Source organism: Mauremys reevesii, linkage group 7 (assembly GCF_016161935.1).
Source record: "Mauremys reevesii isolate NIE-2019 linkage group 7, ASM1616193v1, whole genome shotgun sequence".
Lineage (NCBI taxonomy): Eukaryota > Metazoa > Chordata > Testudines > Geoemydidae > Mauremys > Mauremys reevesii.
In genome coordinates this window covers 19,969,987-19,990,108 of record NC_052629.1, presented here as the reverse complement: position 1 = coordinate 19,990,108, position 20,122 = coordinate 19,969,987, and the positions used below count along the sequence as shown (strand labels likewise).

Below are 20,122 nucleotides of genomic sequence, written 5' to 3'. Positions count from 1 at the left end.
TCCCTGCTCTAGATCAAAGCTGCTTCATGTTGAGCTGCACCCAGTGCCAGATATTCTGCACTGGGATTCTTCGCGCTTCTCCCAGCTTTCTACATTGATGCTGAACAACTTCATGTCATTTTTGCACACATCGTGGTACCACATAAAGGGTGACCCCACTTTCTAGAGCCGTCTCGAATCTCAGCGTACAAAATATTCTTGGGGATACAGTCTTCTCCCATTCTCCTGACATGACCAAACCATTGCATCCTCTTCTTCTGGATAGTGGTTTCTAAGTGTGTCAGTCTGCACGCTCCAGCACCTCTGTGTTTGGTATTTTGTCTTCCCACTTTATTTTCAGGATCTTGTGCAGGCATTTCATGTAGAAACTATTCAGTTTCCTGATGTGCCTAGCATATGTAGTCCACGTTTCTGAACCATAAAGCAGGGATGACCGCACGCAAGTCTCGTAAATTCGCGTCTTCACCTTAGTCAATAATTTGCTGTTATTCCATGCACGTTTCTCTCTCTCTGTGTGTGTGATCTGTGTTTGAGCCATAGGCAAAACAGATGGATTATATAAATGGTCTGAACATCTGAGACAAGAAGTCTGACAACCTTGCATGAGTAGTACAATTACATTGAACTTATTCCTTGTCGTTTTATTCAAAATAATTCAGAGGAGTTAGTCAGATGTGCCAAAACATTTAACTGATAAATAAAAAACAGCCTCCCTTAATAACTGATTACTAGTGTGCCTTCCCAGAAATCTAGTAATTGGTATTTCAATCAGTCATGCAAATCTTGTATTTCAGAATTAAAAACTGGAAGTTAATTTCATCTGATTATTTTATCTTTGGCTAAATCAGTGTTCCTAATTGTTATTCTTTGAAAGTTTATTTTAAGGATTCCTTAAATTAAGTAGTACTAAAGATTCCAGCAGGCTTCATAGAGTTTAGCTACGCTCACAGCATAAAGATGAGGCCTGATCCTGAGAAGGCTGAGCATCTCAGCTCCCATTGAAGTCAATGGGCTAAATTGGGAAGTCTTTCACTAAAGTCAGAAATGGGATTTATCCCTGAGTGAAGACTGGGTCAAACTTGAGATAGGATTTCAGGATTTGGCTGAATGGAGTCTAGAGGTGCTCAATTTGTAGTTGAAGTACAGCACTTAAGCAAGAGTCATACAGTGCTTCTGGTTAGACCCAACAGAGCTAACAGCAGAAGGTGGTTTTTTACTATGTTGATTTTGTCCTCAATCTTTTCCTTCATTAACAACCCCCACCCCCCGCCAGCATCCTCCACCAAAATACTTCTGGTATTAAGTGATACAATGGAAAATATGTTCAGTTTTATTCTTAAATATTCCTGGGCTCAGTTGTTGCTTTAGGACCTAAGCGAATCCCCATTGATGTCACTGGAAGCCTTTCCATTGCCTTTGACAGGAATTGGGCTGGACTGTAAAAGTGCCGGCAGCCATTGGGTTGGTACAGAGGTGCATATTCCAGAGGGATGCTGAGAGGCATTGTATGACTCTTGCTTAAGTGCAGTACTTTGACCATAAATTGCTGGGATTTATCACATTCGCTTATGGATTCAGGAGGAAGTATTCCTCCACTGTAGGAATTACTGAGTGAAATTCTATGGCTTGTATTATGTAGGAAGTCAGACTAGATGATCATAGTTGTCCCTTCTGGCCTTAAAATTGATGAATGTATGAATATTCTCCCTTCTCCATCTAGCTCTGCACCTCTCTCCACCTCATGCAGCTGTGCAGGATCTGGCTCCAGTTTGGTCAACAGCAGAGTTTTATCTCTGCTGTGCAATTGCCAAAAAAATATTTAGAAAGATTATGATGATAGTGGTTGGTTTGTGTTCACTAATTGTGTTAAATAAGAAACTGTCATTATAAACTTTGCTGCTGCCTTGACTGAAATTATTGTTCTTTATGTTGCAGATGTTTTCAATAATTCCTAATAAATTCCTTCCAAATAGCAAGAATCCTTGTTGGTATGAAGAATATAGAGGAAATACTACAACAGATCCTTACACAACAAACTCATATGCACTGTATTCAAAGCGTTTTCGGACCATATTTGATTACCTCAAAAAAGTATTTTGGAACCACTTGTATCATTATAAGGATAAGCACTATCGGCTGCGCTGTCTTCCTCATTTCTACATAATAGGCCAGCCAAAATGTGGAACGACCGATCTTTATGACAGGCTCCGGTTACACCCAGATGTTAGATTCTCAGCAATTAAAGAACCACACTGGTGGACAAGGAAGCGATTTGGTGAGTAAACATAGATTCTAACATTTCAAAAGAACTGCAGTTACTGAAATGGAAGCATATCTCTTCAGAGAGTAATGCCTTTTTCAAGTTATAAGTAAAGTCCCCCATTAACTTTTGATAAAATGATAGAGGAGTATATCCGGGGAGGAGGGAAGAGATACTGAAGGACTGGAAAAGGGCAAATATAGTACCCATCTAAAAAAGGGGGAATAAGGACAACTCAGGAAATTATAGACTAGTCATCTTAATTTCAGTACCCAGAAAGATCATCGAGCAAATAATCAAAACAATCAATTTGCAAGCACCTAGAAGAAAATAAGGTAATAAGCTACAGTTAATATGGATTTGTCAAGACCAAATCATATCAAACCAACCTAATATCCTTCTTTGACAGGGTAACAAGACTTGTGTATGCTGTGGGGGAGGAAGCAGTAGATGTGTTATATCTTGACTTTAGTAAGTCTTTTGGTACTGTCTCACATAACCTTTATCACGGAGTCCCTGGGCGATGCTCTGGAACTGCTCCCCACAAAACCAGTCAGGACTTTGGGGAGCCTCCTCTCCCTTGGAGCAGACTATCTTCAGGGCAAGAAGCTCACACGGCTTCACCTCCTGGGTCTGTCCTTGGAGCATTCAGCATATGCCCCTCCGTGCGCTTCCCACAATGAGTCCGCCCAGGCGGGGTCCTGGGGAAGCCAGAGGGTCCTACACCCCCACTTTGCAGTCAGACGTGACTCTTAGCCAGGCAGTAAAACAGAGGTTTATTTAGATGACAGGAACACAGTCCAAAACAGGTCTTGCCGGTACAGACAACAGGACCTCCTTTAGTTAGGTCCATCTGGGGCCCCAGGGAGGCCACAGCCCTGTTGGGAAGCCCCTCTCCATTTCCCAGCCAGTTCCCAACCCAAACTCCCTCCAGCCTCTCACTCAGCCCCCCCAGCCTTTGTCCAGTGTCCTGGGCAGAGGTGTTACCTGGCCTCCAACCCCTCTCCTGTGTTCTCATGTTACATGCTCAGGTATGCTCCCTTCCCCAAGGCAGGCCGTCCCAGCACAACTCCCCTGCAACCTTCCCAGGTCAGTACTCCCAACTCAGCATTCACATAACACAGCAAGAACATTCCCACTTCGTCACAACCTTCTCATAAACAAACTAGAGAAATATAGCCTAGATGAACCTACTATAAGGTGGGTGCACAACTGACTGGAAAACCATAGTTAGAGAATAGTTATCAATTTTTCACAATCCCCCTGGAAGGGCATATTGAGTGGGATCCCACAGAGATCTGTCCTGGGTCTAGTTCTATCCATTATCTTCATCAGTGATTTGGATAATGGCATAGAGGGTACACTCATAAAGTTTGTGTATGATATTAAGCTGGGAGGGGTTGTAGGTGCTTTGGAGGACAGGATTAGGATGCAATATGATTTTGACAAACTGGAGACATGGTCTGAATTGAATGGGATGAAATTCAATAAGGACAAATACGAAATACTCCACATAGGAAGGAATATCAACTGCACAAATACCAAACGGGAAATGACTGCATAGGAAGAAGTACTGCAGAAACAGATCTGGAGGTTATAGTGGATCACAAACTAAATATGAATCAACAACGTAATACTGTTGCAAGAAAAACAAACATCATTCAGGGATGTATTAGCAAGAGTGTTGCATGCAAGACACGAGGAGTAATTCTCCCCCCTCTGCTCAGCACTGACAAGGCGTCAGCTGGTATATTGTCCAGTTTTGGGCACCACACTTCAGGAAAGATGTAGCTAAATTGAAGAAAATTTAGAAGAGATCAACAAAAAAGATTAAAGGCCTAGAAAACGTGACCCATGAGGGAAAAACTGGTTTTATTTAGTCTACAGAAGAGAAGACTGAGGGGGGCCATAAATCTTCAAGTATGTAAAAATTGTTATAAAGAGGAGGGTAATAAATTGTTCTTTGTAACCACTGAGGACAGGACAAGAAGCAATGGGCTTAAATTGCAGACAAGGAGATTTAGGTTAGACTTTAGAAAAACTTCCTAAATGTAAGGGTAGTTAAGCACAGAAATAAATTTCTTAGGAAGGTTGTGGAGTCTCTGTCATTGGCGGTTTTTAAGAACAAGTTAGACAAACACCTGCCAGGGATGGTCTACATAGTACTATGTCCTGCCTCAATGCAGGAGACAGGATCAAATGACGTGTAAAGGTCCTTTCCAGTCCTACATTTCTATGATTCTATGATTGTATTCCTTAGTTTGTTTTAAAAGCATATCCTTTTTCTGCTAATGTATTTATCTTTTTATTTTGCTGGAGTTCTATATCCTGCACAGGGAAATGGTTATGTGCCCTTTTTAGATGTTGTTTGTTTTCTTCTTTAAACTCCTTGGAAAAGTAGCCCTTAGTGAACACATAACAGTGTTTCATTTGTGGAGCAGCAGCTCAGTAGAAAGTTGGCTCAGACTTAGGCCGTGCCTGCACTACAAAATTAAGTTGCCTTAACATATATTGGCGTACAGTCACCACAGTAATTACATCGCTTGTGCATGTCTGCAGTTTGCTCCTTGTGTCAGCGGTGCACGTCCTCACCAGGAGCACTTGTATCGATTGTGGGGCATTGTGGGACAGCTCCTGAAAGCTAGTAACAATCGACATAAGTAACACAGTGTCTACACTAACACTGCGTTGCCCTAACTACATTGACCTTGACTCTATGCCGCTCAAGGAGGTGGAGTTATTAAGTCGGCATAGCAGGGCAGTTACGTCAGCAGGAGTGAGATTAAGTGTAGAAACTTCCATAGTTAGGTCGATGTAAGCTGTCTTGTGTCAACCTGATTGTAGTGTAGACGAGACCTTAGAAAAGCCCAACTTTGCTGATTCACTTCTAATAACATCTGTGATATTTTGTTTAATGTTTATATATATATACCACAGATGGTTTATTTATATAAATATCCTTGAGTGATAACTGAGTAAAACCTGAGTTAGGATTTCAGTATTTGGCTGAATGGAGATTGGAGACACTCTGCATTTCTCTGGCTAGACGTATAAATATTGACCCCACCCACACATGGAAAAGGAGGTATCTATATCTGTTTACACATACATTTTATATTTGTGTGTATTCACACACATACACACAGGGAAACAAGACGAATGAAGAAAAGGATGGATAGATATCTCCTTTTCCACATTAATTTTTCTTGTCTGTTACCATAAATAATGTATTTAATTTATTATTATATTTAGATTTCTAAAACGTGCTCATCAGATATTTTGAGTGCACAGTCATAATTTAGGATTCACACAGTATAGCACAAGTACAATGTCACCCTCAAATAGATTCCCCCCACCAAATTAGAAATAATAGGAAAGAAACAATTCCTTCTACTTCGGGAATCACTGGGTGAAATTCTATGGGCTGTACAAAGCAGAAAGTCAGAGTAGATGATCATAATGCATTCTTTCCTGGTCTTAAAAATCTATTAACATCAAATTCATTCTTCACAGTCAGCCCCTCAGGCCAAAGCCTGGAAATAAATGATAAGCCTGATATCATGACCTGATGGTTAATAGGCTCAAGTTCTGTCAGATCAATGGAGGGAGTGAATTTCAGATCCTAGAACCTTCCACAGAGAATAGAAGCAGGGTAATCTCCAGATGTTTAAATGTAGGGCTTGCCGGCCAAAGCATCTCGTCTGATTGTGTCTGCCAGGATGGTGCATGTGGGAGAGCAGGGCCAAATTCAGAGGTGACGTGTAACATTAGATTTCCTTACATTAACAAACTCCCTTGCACTCAGACTCCCATATATCTAAATTGGCGTAATTTGCAATTGAAGAGCCAGGATGTGTAAATCAAAGTAAGGCAAGGGCAGCTTCTCAGAGCTGGGCCTTACTAATCTCTAGAGTAAGACGCAGGAATGCAGAGAATGGGGGGAATACACAAGAGGAAATAGGGAAATGGGAAGAGGATCAGGAACAAGTGGAGAGAGCAGGCACAAAAAGGGAAAAGGAGCAGAGGATACCTAAGAGGAGCCGCTGATGCTGGAGATGAAGAATGAGGACCGGTGACACTGCAAGGTGCATGTAGAGGAAAAAGTAGCGTGGGAATTACAGTGTTTTGCTATTGGCTTTCATAGAAATTCGATCCACCCCAAAAGAATAAAATAGGAATTATACCTTGATATTTTGTTACCAGTTCAATTTACTATTACTGTTAATTAGATTGGTAGGTGAAAAGAATTAATAAACAAAACATCTCCTCCAAATTTTTTAATTCTCCCTTCCCATCTTGTTTGAAAGTGTCTGTGAAAGCCATTCACTCTCAGGCAAAATTGTTGTCAAAGCCAAGAATTGCAGAAAGGTGCTGTTTTCTTCAAATTTGGAAGACAGTCAATGTTGTTAATCTGCTGATTTTCTGATTTGTTAAGTGTGGGTGTAATTGACAGATTCAGAGCCAGATTTTGCTCTCAGGCACACCAGTGTAAATCCAAAGTGAAGTGACTCCAGTTTACACTGGTGTAAATGAGCAGAATCTGGCCCTCTATGTTCATTTCAAAAGCTAAACTTAGAAGAAAGTTCAAGCTATTCATTCAGGGTCTATAAAACATAGCACTTTAAAATATTTCCTCTCGGCATGAATTTATATTTTAGTATTCTAGTATCTTGAATCACAACTACTTCATAATTGCCTTTTTATCTTAACGTTATGCTCCTTGGCTTAATCCTTTGCTGGTGTAAAATGCTGTAGATTTATTGATGTCAATGGAGTTTTGCTGATTAACTCCAACTGTGGATCTGGCTCTTGAGTTTTATTTTCTAGCTTCTTTTTTACTCATTAGGGTTTTGTTTTTAGGAATAATTCGTCTGAGGGATGGATTTCATGATCGCTACCCAGTGGAAGATTACCTTGATCTGTTTGACTTGGCTGCATATCAGATTCAGGGTGTGTTACAAAGCGATGTAACAAAAGGGCACAGCAAGATGAACCACATCATCATTGGTACTGCAAATACTACTTATGAAAATATGTCAGTGGTCCTAAATTAGTTGTAACATTTATAGCGATGGTACAATAAGCTTAATCAAAGTGTCTTATGTCCGCAGTAAGTTAATCATAGCAGAGGGCCATTTGATGTCAGGTAAGGCCCCTGTCTATAGATAGGTGCATTATTTATTTTCCTCTGGAGGCAGGTTGCTTTCCTTTACCTAAATGGATGTTCTGTGCCTGGCAAGATTGCAGTACTGGGTCCTGTGAAGTTCTGCCATCAGGGACATCTGCAGATATTCCTGCTATTTTTATTACAGTCTACAATACTTTCACAGGTGAAATGCTTAGATCGGGGGTAGGCAACCTATGGCATGTGTGCCGAAGGCGGCGCGCGAGCTGATTTTCAGTGGCACTCATACTGCCCGGGTCCTGGCCACCAGTCCGGGGGGCTCTGCATTTTAATTTAATTTTAAATGAAGCTTCTTAAACATTTTAAAAACCTTATTTACTTTACATACAACAATAGTTTAGTTATATATTATAAACTTATAGAAAGAGACCTTCTAAAAATGTTAAAATGTATAACTGGCACACGGAACCTTAAATTAGAGTGAATAAATGAAGACTCGGCACACCACTTCTGAAAGGTTGCTGACCCTTGGCTTAGATAAACCCCGTTCACTTATTTAAATTAGCAGAGTACATTTTTAAGTACCTTTACCTCTTGTTACAGCTTTTTCTAGAGTTCATGTTTTTTCTGTAGTCTCAGTTCCCTTATCGCTAAGGTTACTTTGGTCCTTATGAAGTTTGCAGGAAAATTTCTGAATTTATTATGCTCATTAAATCAGTTTTTTATGACCTCAGTAAAAAAACAATCTAGTCTAGAGACAGTCTACATGATGTATGAAAATCAGGTTTCCTTAGAATGTTGCATTGTTAAACTTCAGATTATTAAAAAGGGAAATTTAATTAAAACTATAAACATTCCTTTAACTTTGTCATGTAACAGTATTTTCAAATTCTAACCATCTTTGAGTCATATCTTTATTAGGTAATATATTTTCGCAAATAAAACACTAAATCTTTAGAAGACCTGTAGAGTACACTGCTGTTCTAGCTTCAGGCATTCTAAACAGGACTTTTTTATTTACGATCATTAATCTGATAAATTCACAAGAATGTTTTATGAAAACATGACATGATTTTATTCCATTAATCTCAGGATAAGGACATCGTACATTCTTTAATTAAAGTAGGCAGTTTAATCATACTGTATGTGCTTTAAGTCCATATGAAAAATTAGTATATATTTGATTGTGCTATGATAATTTGATATATAAATGCAGTGGATATAACGGTGATTAATTCAAGATGTGTTGAATAGGGTACCCTCTTTGCAGATATTAAATCTTTATTATGTGTAAAGAGACACTGTCAAATGGGTAGGAATTAAATTCTTTTTCCTTTTAGTTCCTCACAGTCATCCTGTTTTAGTTCCGAACACAAGCTATACTAAATTAACTGCACAAAAAACAACATCTTTAGCTTAAAGTTCACTCTCCTGAATGAGTAAACTGAGAGCATGTATACAAAAGTAAACATTGTTCCAAATCCACAGCCAAAGTAAGGACTAGACTCCACTATTCTTATTCTTGTAGGTAAGGATGGCAGAATCTGGTCCTATATGGGTTGTTGTGCAGAGGAGTTCCAAAGGAGTAAAGGAATATCTTAATTGTTCAGAGACCATGCTTATGTCTGTGGGGTAGCTGGCTGGCTGGCTAGATAGTTGAAAGGCTGCAGGTTATTTTCAGAGGCTTTCTATAGCCTCTGTAGCTGATGTCCCCGGTTTCCTTGGTGGGTAGATTCATGAATATATGGACTCATGCCTGTGCCTGCACCCATGCCCTGGACAGCTGCTTGGTCCCCCAATACCTCTGTGCAATAGGATGGATGGAGCCCACTGTCTGTTTGGGTTCCTCACTTCCTGCCCTCTTCCCACACAGCAGGACAACATTGGTTCCAATGCATCTGGGGCCTGACACAGCTCTTAAATTGGCTGCAGGCTGTGGGGAAAATTCTCTGGTTTAAATCGGTGTAATACCATAGACTTCAGTGGACCTGTGCCGATCTGGACTGTCAGAGTACTCATATATCTAAATGCATTGCTCTTATTCAGTCCATGCAGGATTTATATTCCACACATGCCTTCACACATATTTACAGCACTGGATCTTGTTCATTGCACCGGTAATACAAATACAGACTCTCACACCTGTTTTGGTATGGGGATTTTGCTCCAATGCTGCATTTTAGTCTTTTGCGGTTCCACTTTACCCAGCTTTTGAGCTGAACTGTCCGCTACTGAACTAACATGTCAGATGATCTGCTCAAGGTCATGTAATGGTGTTTATGATTGATTTGGAAAGAGAAACCAAAGATCTTCTGGACTTCCAGTCTTAGACTGAAAGCCCCAATTTCTCCTTTCAAAACAGTAACAATGAGAATATCAGTAAATAATTCTGGTCTCTAACGTCTTCCAGGCTCTTTTAGTGAAGTACAGTAGGTAAAAGTGGAGCCTAAAGGAATTGATAAATGCTTATTTAGTATGAAGGCTTTGGCAATTTTTATTTTAAGTTTAAAAACTTGATTGGATTTTTCCAAAATGAGGATTCAAATACAAAGAAGAAGAGGAGGCAAAGAAAGAGAAAAGGAAAATTCCCTACAATAAGAATATATTTGCATATATGTACTTGTACATGATTAAATCACAGAACTATCAATTACAGGGTTTTTTTTTTCTCATCCCTTTTGGTTCAAAAACTCATTAACAGAAATTAGTGCCTCCCACATTGGCAAAAAGAGAGAGCTTGGAAAAGGCTAAAACATACATTTTGTTGAAGCAAATTTTGTCTCATGAATTTTAGTATTACTCAGCAGAAGGAGACAGTACAGTTTAAGAGATAGATGCAGTATGGGCACTATTGGCTAGATTCTGATATCCTTTACTCAGTTGAGTAGTTACTGAGTAGCAACCTACTCCAGGAGTAGTCCTATTAAGATAAATGACACTACTTTCAGAGTAAGGTTTTTCTTGACCTAAAGATATCAGAATCTGGTCTTTAACTGTATTTTATTATTCATTGTGAAATCAGTTGATTTTGTCTTCCTTTTAAGTGCATATCTGTACTTGAGACTATGGGACATGATGGTATTGTACAGTATCTCTGATGGTGTATAGTAACGCTCCAATAATAACTGAGGAGAAGGAAAGATTCAGTACACTGTGACACAGCCAATCTGACTGATGCTTTTCTTCCCACATTGCCTGTGTATCTCTCAAATCCTCAGTTCATGGTCTAAGCAATACTGATTGTCTGGAGTGGTTCTTTACATTTTTTATCAGGCTAGCCAATTACAAATGATGTCATTCCCTGCAATTAGGGAAGTGTTTAAAGTAACTCTCAGAAAGTACCTTAAAGATAAGGTGGAATTGAAAATCTTTATGGGATATAAGTTCTTTCTGTCTGGATGGTAGGAAATAGCTCTACTACCACTAACTTACAAATTCTGTTCATTATATAATTGGTCACACCCTTTTAAAGTTAAATATATTTGAATATTCATCAACCATTTTCAGAAGTACAGTATAATGACAGTGATAATTTGTGTAATTATATAAAAGTGTCTTTAACTAAGAGCTTCCTGATTCTGCAGAAACATGGGTCAGATCTTCAGGCAGTGTAAATCAGCATAAGTCCATGAAAGTCAATGGAGCCAGACTGATTTACACAAGCTGACGGTCAGGATCTTCATCTTTAGTGCCAATGTAAAAAAAAAAAATTAGTCAGATACTCATTGTAAATACTTGTCATTTCTAGGAGAGGCCAGTGCTTCTACAATGTGGGATAACAATGCCTGGGTTTTCTTCTATGACAACAGTACTGATGGAGAACCTCCATTTTTAATCCAGGATTTCATCCATGCTTTCCAGCCCCATGCCAAACTTATCGTCATGCTGAGGGATCCTGTTGAAAGGTTAGCAATAAAGCAATGCGTGGAATTCTTTCTCACTAGAAACAAGGGTGGTTTTTTTAAAAGATGTAATAAATGTACTTACACTGTTTATATGCCTGAGGTCTAGTTCTTTTCTGGTATAAGTGTTAATACTTGTAAAACCCCTGTAGCTTTATTGATTTATAATTAACTTTAGATTTTGTAAATATTTATGGCTTTGTTCCAAGTGCTTTGGAATTTTCAGTTTTAATAACATTTGAAAAAAACAAACCTGGCACTGTGTAGTGCTTCATTTCAAATTAGGAACAATGGGTAGTAGGGTTTATATCTCCAAAGGGACAGAATATTTAAAAGGAAGATTGGGAATGGCCCCCAACTAAGCAAATTATACAAGTTTCTTTGTTTTTTTTTTAAATCTTGGGAAGACTTGGTATAGTACTAAGCTAAAATGTCTGGGGCATATTTAACTTCCATAGCTAACACTTACTTAACAGGTCATCCTTGGTCTTGCTGATTTTGGCAGTGGTATGGGGTTGAACTTTTACAAAGATAAACTGTTCTTGAACTATTTTTCCTGTGTATTAGATACAAACAGCCTTTTTTTCCATTTATGTTTTAGCTCTTCCCTGGGCAGCTGTGCCCTAGCAGGTGTCAGTAGAGGGGGATTTCTGTGAATTGTGCTCCCGTTTTCTTTGTGGTGCAGAGGGTAGCAAAGGCAAAGAACAGAGGCCCTGTGAATCAGAGTGAAGCTGTGCAGCATGATTCTCTTGCTAACAGTCTCTTGATGGCAACAACACATTTTGTCACATATACATTTTCAGGGCAGTTCAACCATCTGCAGGCTAGGGCTTCACCATCTTTCAAGGACAAGGTCTCAGGTAAAAGGTCCCTAAGTTGCTCAGGAAAGCGGTGAGGGGACCTGAGAGGTTAGTGAAAGAGTAGACAGTCTTCATTGGTGCTATAAGGACCACACAGTTTGGGCCAGAGTTTCCAATGTATGCTGTAGCTTGTGGTTGTGGGCCATGACTCTTTGGGCAGCCTCTAATGCCACACACAAGTGGCGAGACTCTACAGTGGTGTACTTTCTCCATTTTCTATAGCACTGGAGAACTCTTGATGTTAGTTCTCCTTTACTACTGATTTAGACACATCTGGCCAGATACGTAGCATCAAAGATAAAGGCAATATATTGAGGGCTGCAAAAATAGGGGTATGGGGAAGCACATAATTCTAAAGAGGCTATCCAAAACAGGGCTGCACCAAGTCATTCCAGCCCTAGACGCATGCTTCATGGGTTCCAGTGTGCCCTATCACACTGCCATGGCTCACCCACATAAAAGGCATCTACTACGTTGGTGGGGTCCCACAAACATGTTTGTTTGGGCAGGCTATCACCCCAGAAAAAACATTATAGGGTGATGGCAGCAAGGGCTACCCATGCATACTCTGGGTGAGTGTTGGCAGAGTCCCCCAGAACAGCAGAATGCTGAATTAATAACCCATTAAAATACATGGGGCAGTTCTCCCATTTAAGATCAGAACTATAGTTAAAGGGTGTCTACAGATTCAGGCACTGATATCACTTGGGTCATGTTTTCAGGATCATCAGCTGATATCATCACATAACTCTTGATCTGAGGCGCTAGGCTTGTGCCTCTGAGGTCTGATCCAACACCCATTGAACCAGTGGGAAGACTGCCATTGACTTCAGTTGGCATTGGATTGGCCCCATAGGGTATGTCTACACTGCAATTAAAAACCTATGGCTGGCCTGTGAAGCTGACAGGTTTGTGTGGCTTGGGCTAAGGAGCTGTTTAATTGGGGGCCTGAGCCTGAATGTCTACACCACAATTAAACACAAGCCTGAGTCAGGTGATATAAGCCAGCTGTGCCTGTTTAATTGCAGTGTAGACATAGGCACTATGGGTATGTCTTAATCAGTTCCTGTATCTACATGAACGATCTAAATGTTATTAGATGATTACAGGGTGGGTAATTACCCTTGCAGAGTTTTCTTCCATTTTAACTAAGTCAGAGATAAACCTCAACAGTGAAATTCCAGTTCATCAACAGAGGGAAGCGCAAACCTCATCTTCTCTCCTGTCCTGTAAATGTTGATAATTATTTTATCAACATTGTGCTAGGAACCATGCACTAAACTAGATCTGGAGGAAGGAGATGATAGGTGAAGACTAGCCCTTCAGGGCAGGAATTGTCTCTTGTATGTTTGTGTAGCACCCAGAACAATGGGCCCCCATTGGGACATTTGGGTGCTAACATCATACAATTCAATTAAAATTCAATTGGAAATTGACAACCTATGCTAAGGCCTAAACTTATTATAATCTATTAAAGTCATTTAAATTAAATATAAAAAATATTAAGCAACACACATGTGCTGCCAAATTTTAAAGGGCTAGTCTTCACCCATCACCTCCTTCCTCCACATCTAGTTTAGTGCATGGTTCCTAGCACAACGTTGATAAAGTAATTATCAAGCTACTGAACTGGTGGAAGCCACTAGGTAAGCACCTGGAACCAAAGTTAGTTGAAATGCAAAACTGGCTTTTCACAACAGTAGCCTCTTTTGCAGCTGCAGAGAGACTATTTTATTTATTTCAGTTTATTCAACAAGCTGAGTTCAATGACTAGTTCATTAAAAGTTAAGAAACCAATTGGGAGTTGAAAAAGCAGGAATGCTTGCTTCCCTCTCCCAGCATATGAATAAAAAACTAGTTGTGAGAGGATGAATTCTACTAGTTCTAACATCTTGAAGGACATATTAATCAGAACAATCCATTCAGTTCACTAACTACTGCTAATACTTCCTTTTGTGTAATAAATCAGTTAGTTTTAAATGCAAAACATGTTTTGATAAGCTTCTAGATAATTTTTTTCCTTATTTATCCAGCACTTTTACGGTAGTTTTATTTAATAAAAAACCCTAAAATGCTGCTGTTGTGCATATTTAATTGAATTTCCATCTCAATATAATTTGACACAAATCTCAAGTAAAAATTAATTACCTTCTAGTAAATAAAGAATGCATCATTCACCATTTTATAACAAATTTAAAATATAAAATTTAGGAATTTTAATAAATAAGTGAGATAACTACTTAAATAATTGTGTGGGTGTATATGTCTGTGTGTGTATCCTCCTTGTTAGCGAAATGAAGCACCAAAATTAGTGTGAAGACTATATTTGATTGCAAATCAATATGGTTTATTGGTATCAACCAATAAGAATCAAATTCTCTTTAGAAAAATAACTAAAGTACAAATGCAAAGCATGACTTAAATCAAGGTTTCCTGCTTGCTGATTTGAAATCATGATTAAAATCAGTTATTTAAATTGCTTTGATTTACGTCAATCGACATATAAATATTTAATAAGAAGTCATCCCAGGCAGGCATTCTGAACATGTTTCATAATAAAGCAGGGCACATCCCTTCCACTTTCTCTGGTGGAGGAGAGTGGGAGTTGGCACTGAAATGTTTAACCCAGAAGCGCCACATGAGCTCCACCCCTGATGCTGACACATCCAGTCAAGTTGCATGGTATTAGGTGGCAGGTCATCTGCTGTGGTTTCTCCTGGACTAGATTTCCTGACATCAGGGCTTCACAGAACAGGAACCGCCAAAGTGGCCCCTCCCTGTTTGTCAGCAGTAAGGAGCCATACTGGCTCTTCCTATCCTCTATGCTGGGAAATGCATTTCCCAACTGTTAAATGTGCCTCCTGACCTTAAGGTTTAAGACATGGTAATTTTATGCAAGAGACCTGGTTGAAGTACCTCCCTCATGTAAATTATCCACAATTCTCTCATTATTTAACCACCCTCTGTAATAATGGGTGTTTCGCTTTGCCAGTTGTAATACGGGTGAGACAAAAAGTGAGTTCCATTTCACTAACTCTGTATTTGCAGGGAACTAGATTCTGTATATTTAGGATTTCATTTGCCCTTTTTGCTTGTGCCTCATCTGAAATAATAGGAGCAAGTTTAGCCCTGTCATAAATGGCTGCAACTCTCATTGGTCCAGATTCTGCTGTCAATTCATTAAGAGACTGCTGGTACAGAGGACATTCTGGAATGTGTTGGTGCAGTCAGGGTTATGGGAAGGGCTGTGGCCAGGCTTGATTTAAGTTGTTGCAAGGCTCATATGGTCCTTGGACAGCCAGTACAGTTTAGGGCTGCTCTCAGTGCGCGAACCCCTTATTCTGTCCTTTGGCTAGCAAAGAGGGGGATTTGGCTCAATACAGTCATTCTGCATTTAGGGCCTGAGCCTGCTGCCAATGAAGACAATCGGAAAACTCCCAGTGACATCAGTTGTGTAGATTCCCAGTGTAATTGAGATCAGAAACTGTCCCACTAGCTTCAGGAGGAGTCGCACCTGCTTATATCAAGGTTGACTTTTTTCATACTCCTTTGTGGGTGACATAATGGTCATCGCCACATTATTTAATTGTGTTAGATTATGATTGAGGATAATGACTTCAAGTGAGCAATAAGTATCAGGGGAGCAGCTGAAATCCTAATGAACAAAGATTTTATTTTCATGCAGATGTCCCTAGAATTGAAAAACAAATGGAAAAAAATACAGAAAATATAGGCAGCCGAGTGGAGAGAGAGAGAGGCTTTCCATAAGGTGTCAGCAGGTCTTTAAAATAATGTTATTTAAATTGGATGATTAGAACAAATTATCAGAAAAATTAAACATTTTAAACAAACTGCAGCTTTGGCTTATCTTCAAAATGATTCTTGCTGGCTCAGTTTCTCCTGTGAGCGCCTGTTCTCCCATACCCTGAATGGCAAGAGCTGTCAGCCTGATCCTATTCTCCTGGAGAGAAATACTTCCAGCATGATCCTCATTTCGGGTTTTTGTTAACGTGCCATTAGCAAACAGCGGTCTTTACACGCACATGAATTTCTGCAAGGAGAAGATACTGCTGTGTGCTTAATGCCTACCACATTTAACTAAACTCTGCTGTTTCGTCCCTCAGCTTCTCCCCCATCTTTTTCTCATATCCTCCACTCTGCAGCCAGATCTTCCATAGACACCAGAACAGACAGATGCCTAAGGCAGCAAAATATTAGGGGCAGCCAAATACTTAGTGGCTGTTTCTTGTCAGTGAATAGGGGCTTAAAGGGGCATACATTTCCCTGCCTGCTTTCATCAGCCAAACACTAAGAGCTGGTGCCTTCTATTCCAACAATTACCGCACTTCTGATTTTCTTAAAAAAAAAAAAAAAAGATTACACTAATCAGTTTATTTAGGAGCAGGTTGTGGCCTGACCCTACAGGACTGCGTGGAGGCCTGTGAGAAAGTAAGATCCCCCACCCCCCTACATCTTCATGGCTTTTCTACAACCCATCTCTAACATTTGACTGCTCAACTGGTATTTCCCTCCTCACCTGTGCAGATGGATGGGAAATATGCAGAGCCTTGGTTCTCTCTCTCAGGTGCTAGGAGGGGGAATTGAGCCATTTCAGGATGGATAGTAGGATTTTCCTGCCAGAAGCCTGTTCCCTTCACTTCTCATGATGGAGTCTTGTCAACACATACCTTAAAAGAGAACTGGTGTTTCCACGACTGGATTGGAGTAATGTGCTTGAGAATCATACAGTTACAATCATTGCTTACTTTTAACTCTTTGGCCTTCTCCTTAAAGAGAAGAATAATTCTGAAGTAGAGAGGCTTAGGAGCTTGATACTTTAAAAAGTGTCAGTATTTCTTTTATTCAAAAATAGCAGGACAGGATTAAATCCATTGGTGGCCATGAGACATTTTATAAGCAGTCCTTAAACAGAGCATTGAAATGTGTCTATGACTGTGCACAATCAGAAATGTAAGGCAAGAAGAGACCTAATAAGGCCATCTAGTCCGTCCCTCTGGGTCAAGGCAGAGTTAAGTATACCTAGATCATTCCTGGCAGATGTGTATCTAACCTGTTCTTTAAAAGCTCCAAGAAGGATTCTAGATAAGCTGGTCCAGTGGTTAACTAGCCTTATGTTTTGAAAGTTTTTCCTAATATCTAACTTAAATCTCCCTTGCTGGAAACTAAACTGATTACTTCTCATCCTACCCCCTTTGGACATGAACAATGATTAATCTGTCCTTTTTATAACAACCTTTTACCTATTTGAAGATACATCCATTCTCAGTCTTCTCTAGACTAAACAAGCCCAATTCTTTCAAATTTTCCGCATAGGTCACGTTTTCTTATCATTTTTATTGCTCTCCTTTGGACTGTCTCCAGTGTGTTCACATCTTTCTGAAAGTATAGTGCCCAAGTCTGGACACTCCAGGTAAGGTCTCACTAGTGCTGAGTAGAGTAGAACAGTTATTTCCCATGTCTTACATATAGCACTCCTGTTAATACAACCCAGAGTGACATTTGCCTTTTTTACAGCAGCATCACACTTGACTCATTTAATTTGTAATCCACCAAAAGCCCCTTTTCCACAGTACTGCTGCCTCTAACTAGTCATACTCCATGTTGTATTTGTGTATTTGATTTTTCCTTCCTAAGTGCAGAACTTTACACTTGTCATTATTGAATTTCGTATTATTGTTTTCAGATTAATTCTCCAATTTATTAAGATCATTTTAAATTCTAACCCTCTCTCCTATTGTAGTAGAATATTATTAAACACTGTTAACTTCAACAACACACGAGAACCAATTTTGTTTCAGTACATAAACAGAAAGATGCAAGTAATGTAGGTCCACTCCCAGACCCCTTCTGCAGATAACTCTAGAGGAACTGATGCACACTTGAAATTCTGCCAAGGAGCAGAAATGTAATAGCAGAAAGCTCTGACTGCCTACCAGTTACATTTTCCAAACAAGATCTATATTTCTCTATGGAAATTCTCTGCAATCTGCTAACAGAATTGCTGGGCTGGGAAGTGGCCAAAAATTAGAAACCATACAGGACAGGGTTCTTAATTGGGTCTCTGGTGACAGACAGCTACAGGTTATCTTTTGCTTGGCTATTATTTTGAAGTAAATACAAATCATGTCCTTTCTCCTGACATTGCTAGGTAAGGATCTGATTGTGCAATCCTTATTGATGTTGGTGAACTCTTATTTAGGCAAGCACTGGGTATGTATGTCTACGCTGCAGCTAGGAGAGAGCCTCCCAGCCTGGATAGACAGACCTGCACTAGCTCTGCTCCAGCTGGCATACTAAAAATAGCAATGTGGACATTGTGGGATTAGCAGTGGCTTGGGCTCGCCACCGGAGCTCAGATCCAGGGTGTCGGGTGGGCTTGGACTCGGGTAGCTAGCCTGAGCCGCTGCCCATGCAACGTCCACACTTCTATTTTTAGCACTCTAGCTCAAGCAGAATGAGCGCAAGTCTGTCTAATTGGGCTGGGAGGCACGCTTCCAGCTGCAGTGTAGACGTACTCTTTGAAGTCTAGAGGGCTACTGGCATGAGTCCATATTCACTCATTTGAGTAAAGGTTGCACAGAGCTCTTAGTGTCTCATCATCAGTTTCTCAACAGTTTTCAGTAATATTTTCTGAATATGTAAAAATGAAATTAAAAACAAACATAAAAGTTCAGTAATTAAGGTTCTGTCTATATGACACACTATCCTGAAGCAGAGCCTAACCTCTCTAAATAAAAAGTAGTATTTTAAAGCTTCTGTGGAAATCCTCTGGCCAACTTGATATTTTTGGTTTAATAAAAATGGGAAGGGCATTGAAGATCGAAGTGGATTCAGTGTTCCTCCGGGATTATAGCTATGAAATAAAGTCCAATTTTACATTTAGATAATGATTTACATAAACATATGCTCTTATGGAGAATGAAGTGTATTCAGGGTCTCTAGAATTGTGTGTCCAAGAATGGATTCTTTGGGCTCATAATACTTCTGCACTCTCACCCTTGCTGCAGAAATTGGCTCTGAAGTGCTGCAGAATTTTCAGGACTCTGGATATCTCTCATGAGCCCCAAACAAGTGAAAATTACTTACGTATCTCATTCAAGGGATGACACCCTATCTTCTGTTTATGTCACATCCTGGTATTTCCCTTATGATCTGTTTAAAATGATGTCGACACCCAGAGATTCTAATCAGAGTCCCAGGGATTAAAAATAAATAAAATAAATATTTCATTTTACATTTTTATTTCCATCCAAATGAACCAGAATTTAAGTCATCTTTATCTTGTAATATTTAAGCAACTATAAATGTTTGAAATGATTTGAACAAATATTTCATATTTGAAATGAGAGTGCGCCCTGCCATTTGCACTGTAATTCAGATTTGTATGGCTGAGATGGCTAGTAAATAGCTGCAGAGCAAGATATAATATTGGTATTGCATATATATGTGGACCATAGGTCCTATAGTTCTTACTCAAGCAAAACTCCTGTTGAACTAAATGGGAACTTTGCCTGAATAGAGACAGCAGGCGTGAGACCACAGATTGTGCCATGATACAGCTCCTCACCACACTGCATACCAAGCATACAGAGAGACAGTGTGGACTAGGACTCAGGAAACCTGGTTTCTATTTTCAGCTCGCCTATGGGCTGTCTTGGAAAAGTCACTCCACTTTTCTGTGCCTCAGTTTCTTCTCCCACTCTTTGTCCATCTTGTGTGTTTAGACAGTAAGTTGTTTAAGGGAGGGTCTGTCTCTTACTATGGGTACATTCAGGGCCTAGCACAATGGGGCTCTTTTTGGTTGGGGCTTCTAGGCATTACTGCAATACAGAATAATAATAATTAATACAGAATAAACAAAAAGGAATATTTCAAGCATTTCTCTTCAGAAAAGGATTGGCTCCTAACTACTTAGGGCCTAATCCTGTTAGATGCTGACGTTAATAAGAGTGGA

The 20,122-nt window shown here is 39.7% G+C and overlaps 1 protein-coding gene across 13 annotated transcripts in view; it reads left to right on the top strand.

Annotated features, from left to right (window-relative positions):
- CHST15 (carbohydrate sulfotransferase 15) overlaps nucleotides 1-20,122 on the top strand; it is a 93,555-nt gene that overhangs the window by 61,455 nt on the left and 11,978 nt on the right. For all 13 annotated transcript variants that reach the window (XR_005601358.1, XM_039547950.1, XM_039547944.1 and 10 more), the window contains 3 exons: nucleotides 1,936-2,275; nucleotides 7,121-7,267; nucleotides 11,134-11,290. Coding sequence is in view for 12 of the 13 variants with exons in the window: in XM_039547950.1 (XP_039403884.1) it covers nucleotides 1,936-2,275; nucleotides 7,121-7,267; nucleotides 11,134-11,290 (644 nt within the window). In the remaining variant the exon portion in view is untranslated. The remainder of the gene's footprint in view (nucleotides 1-1,935; nucleotides 2,276-7,120; nucleotides 7,268-11,133; nucleotides 11,291-20,122) is intronic.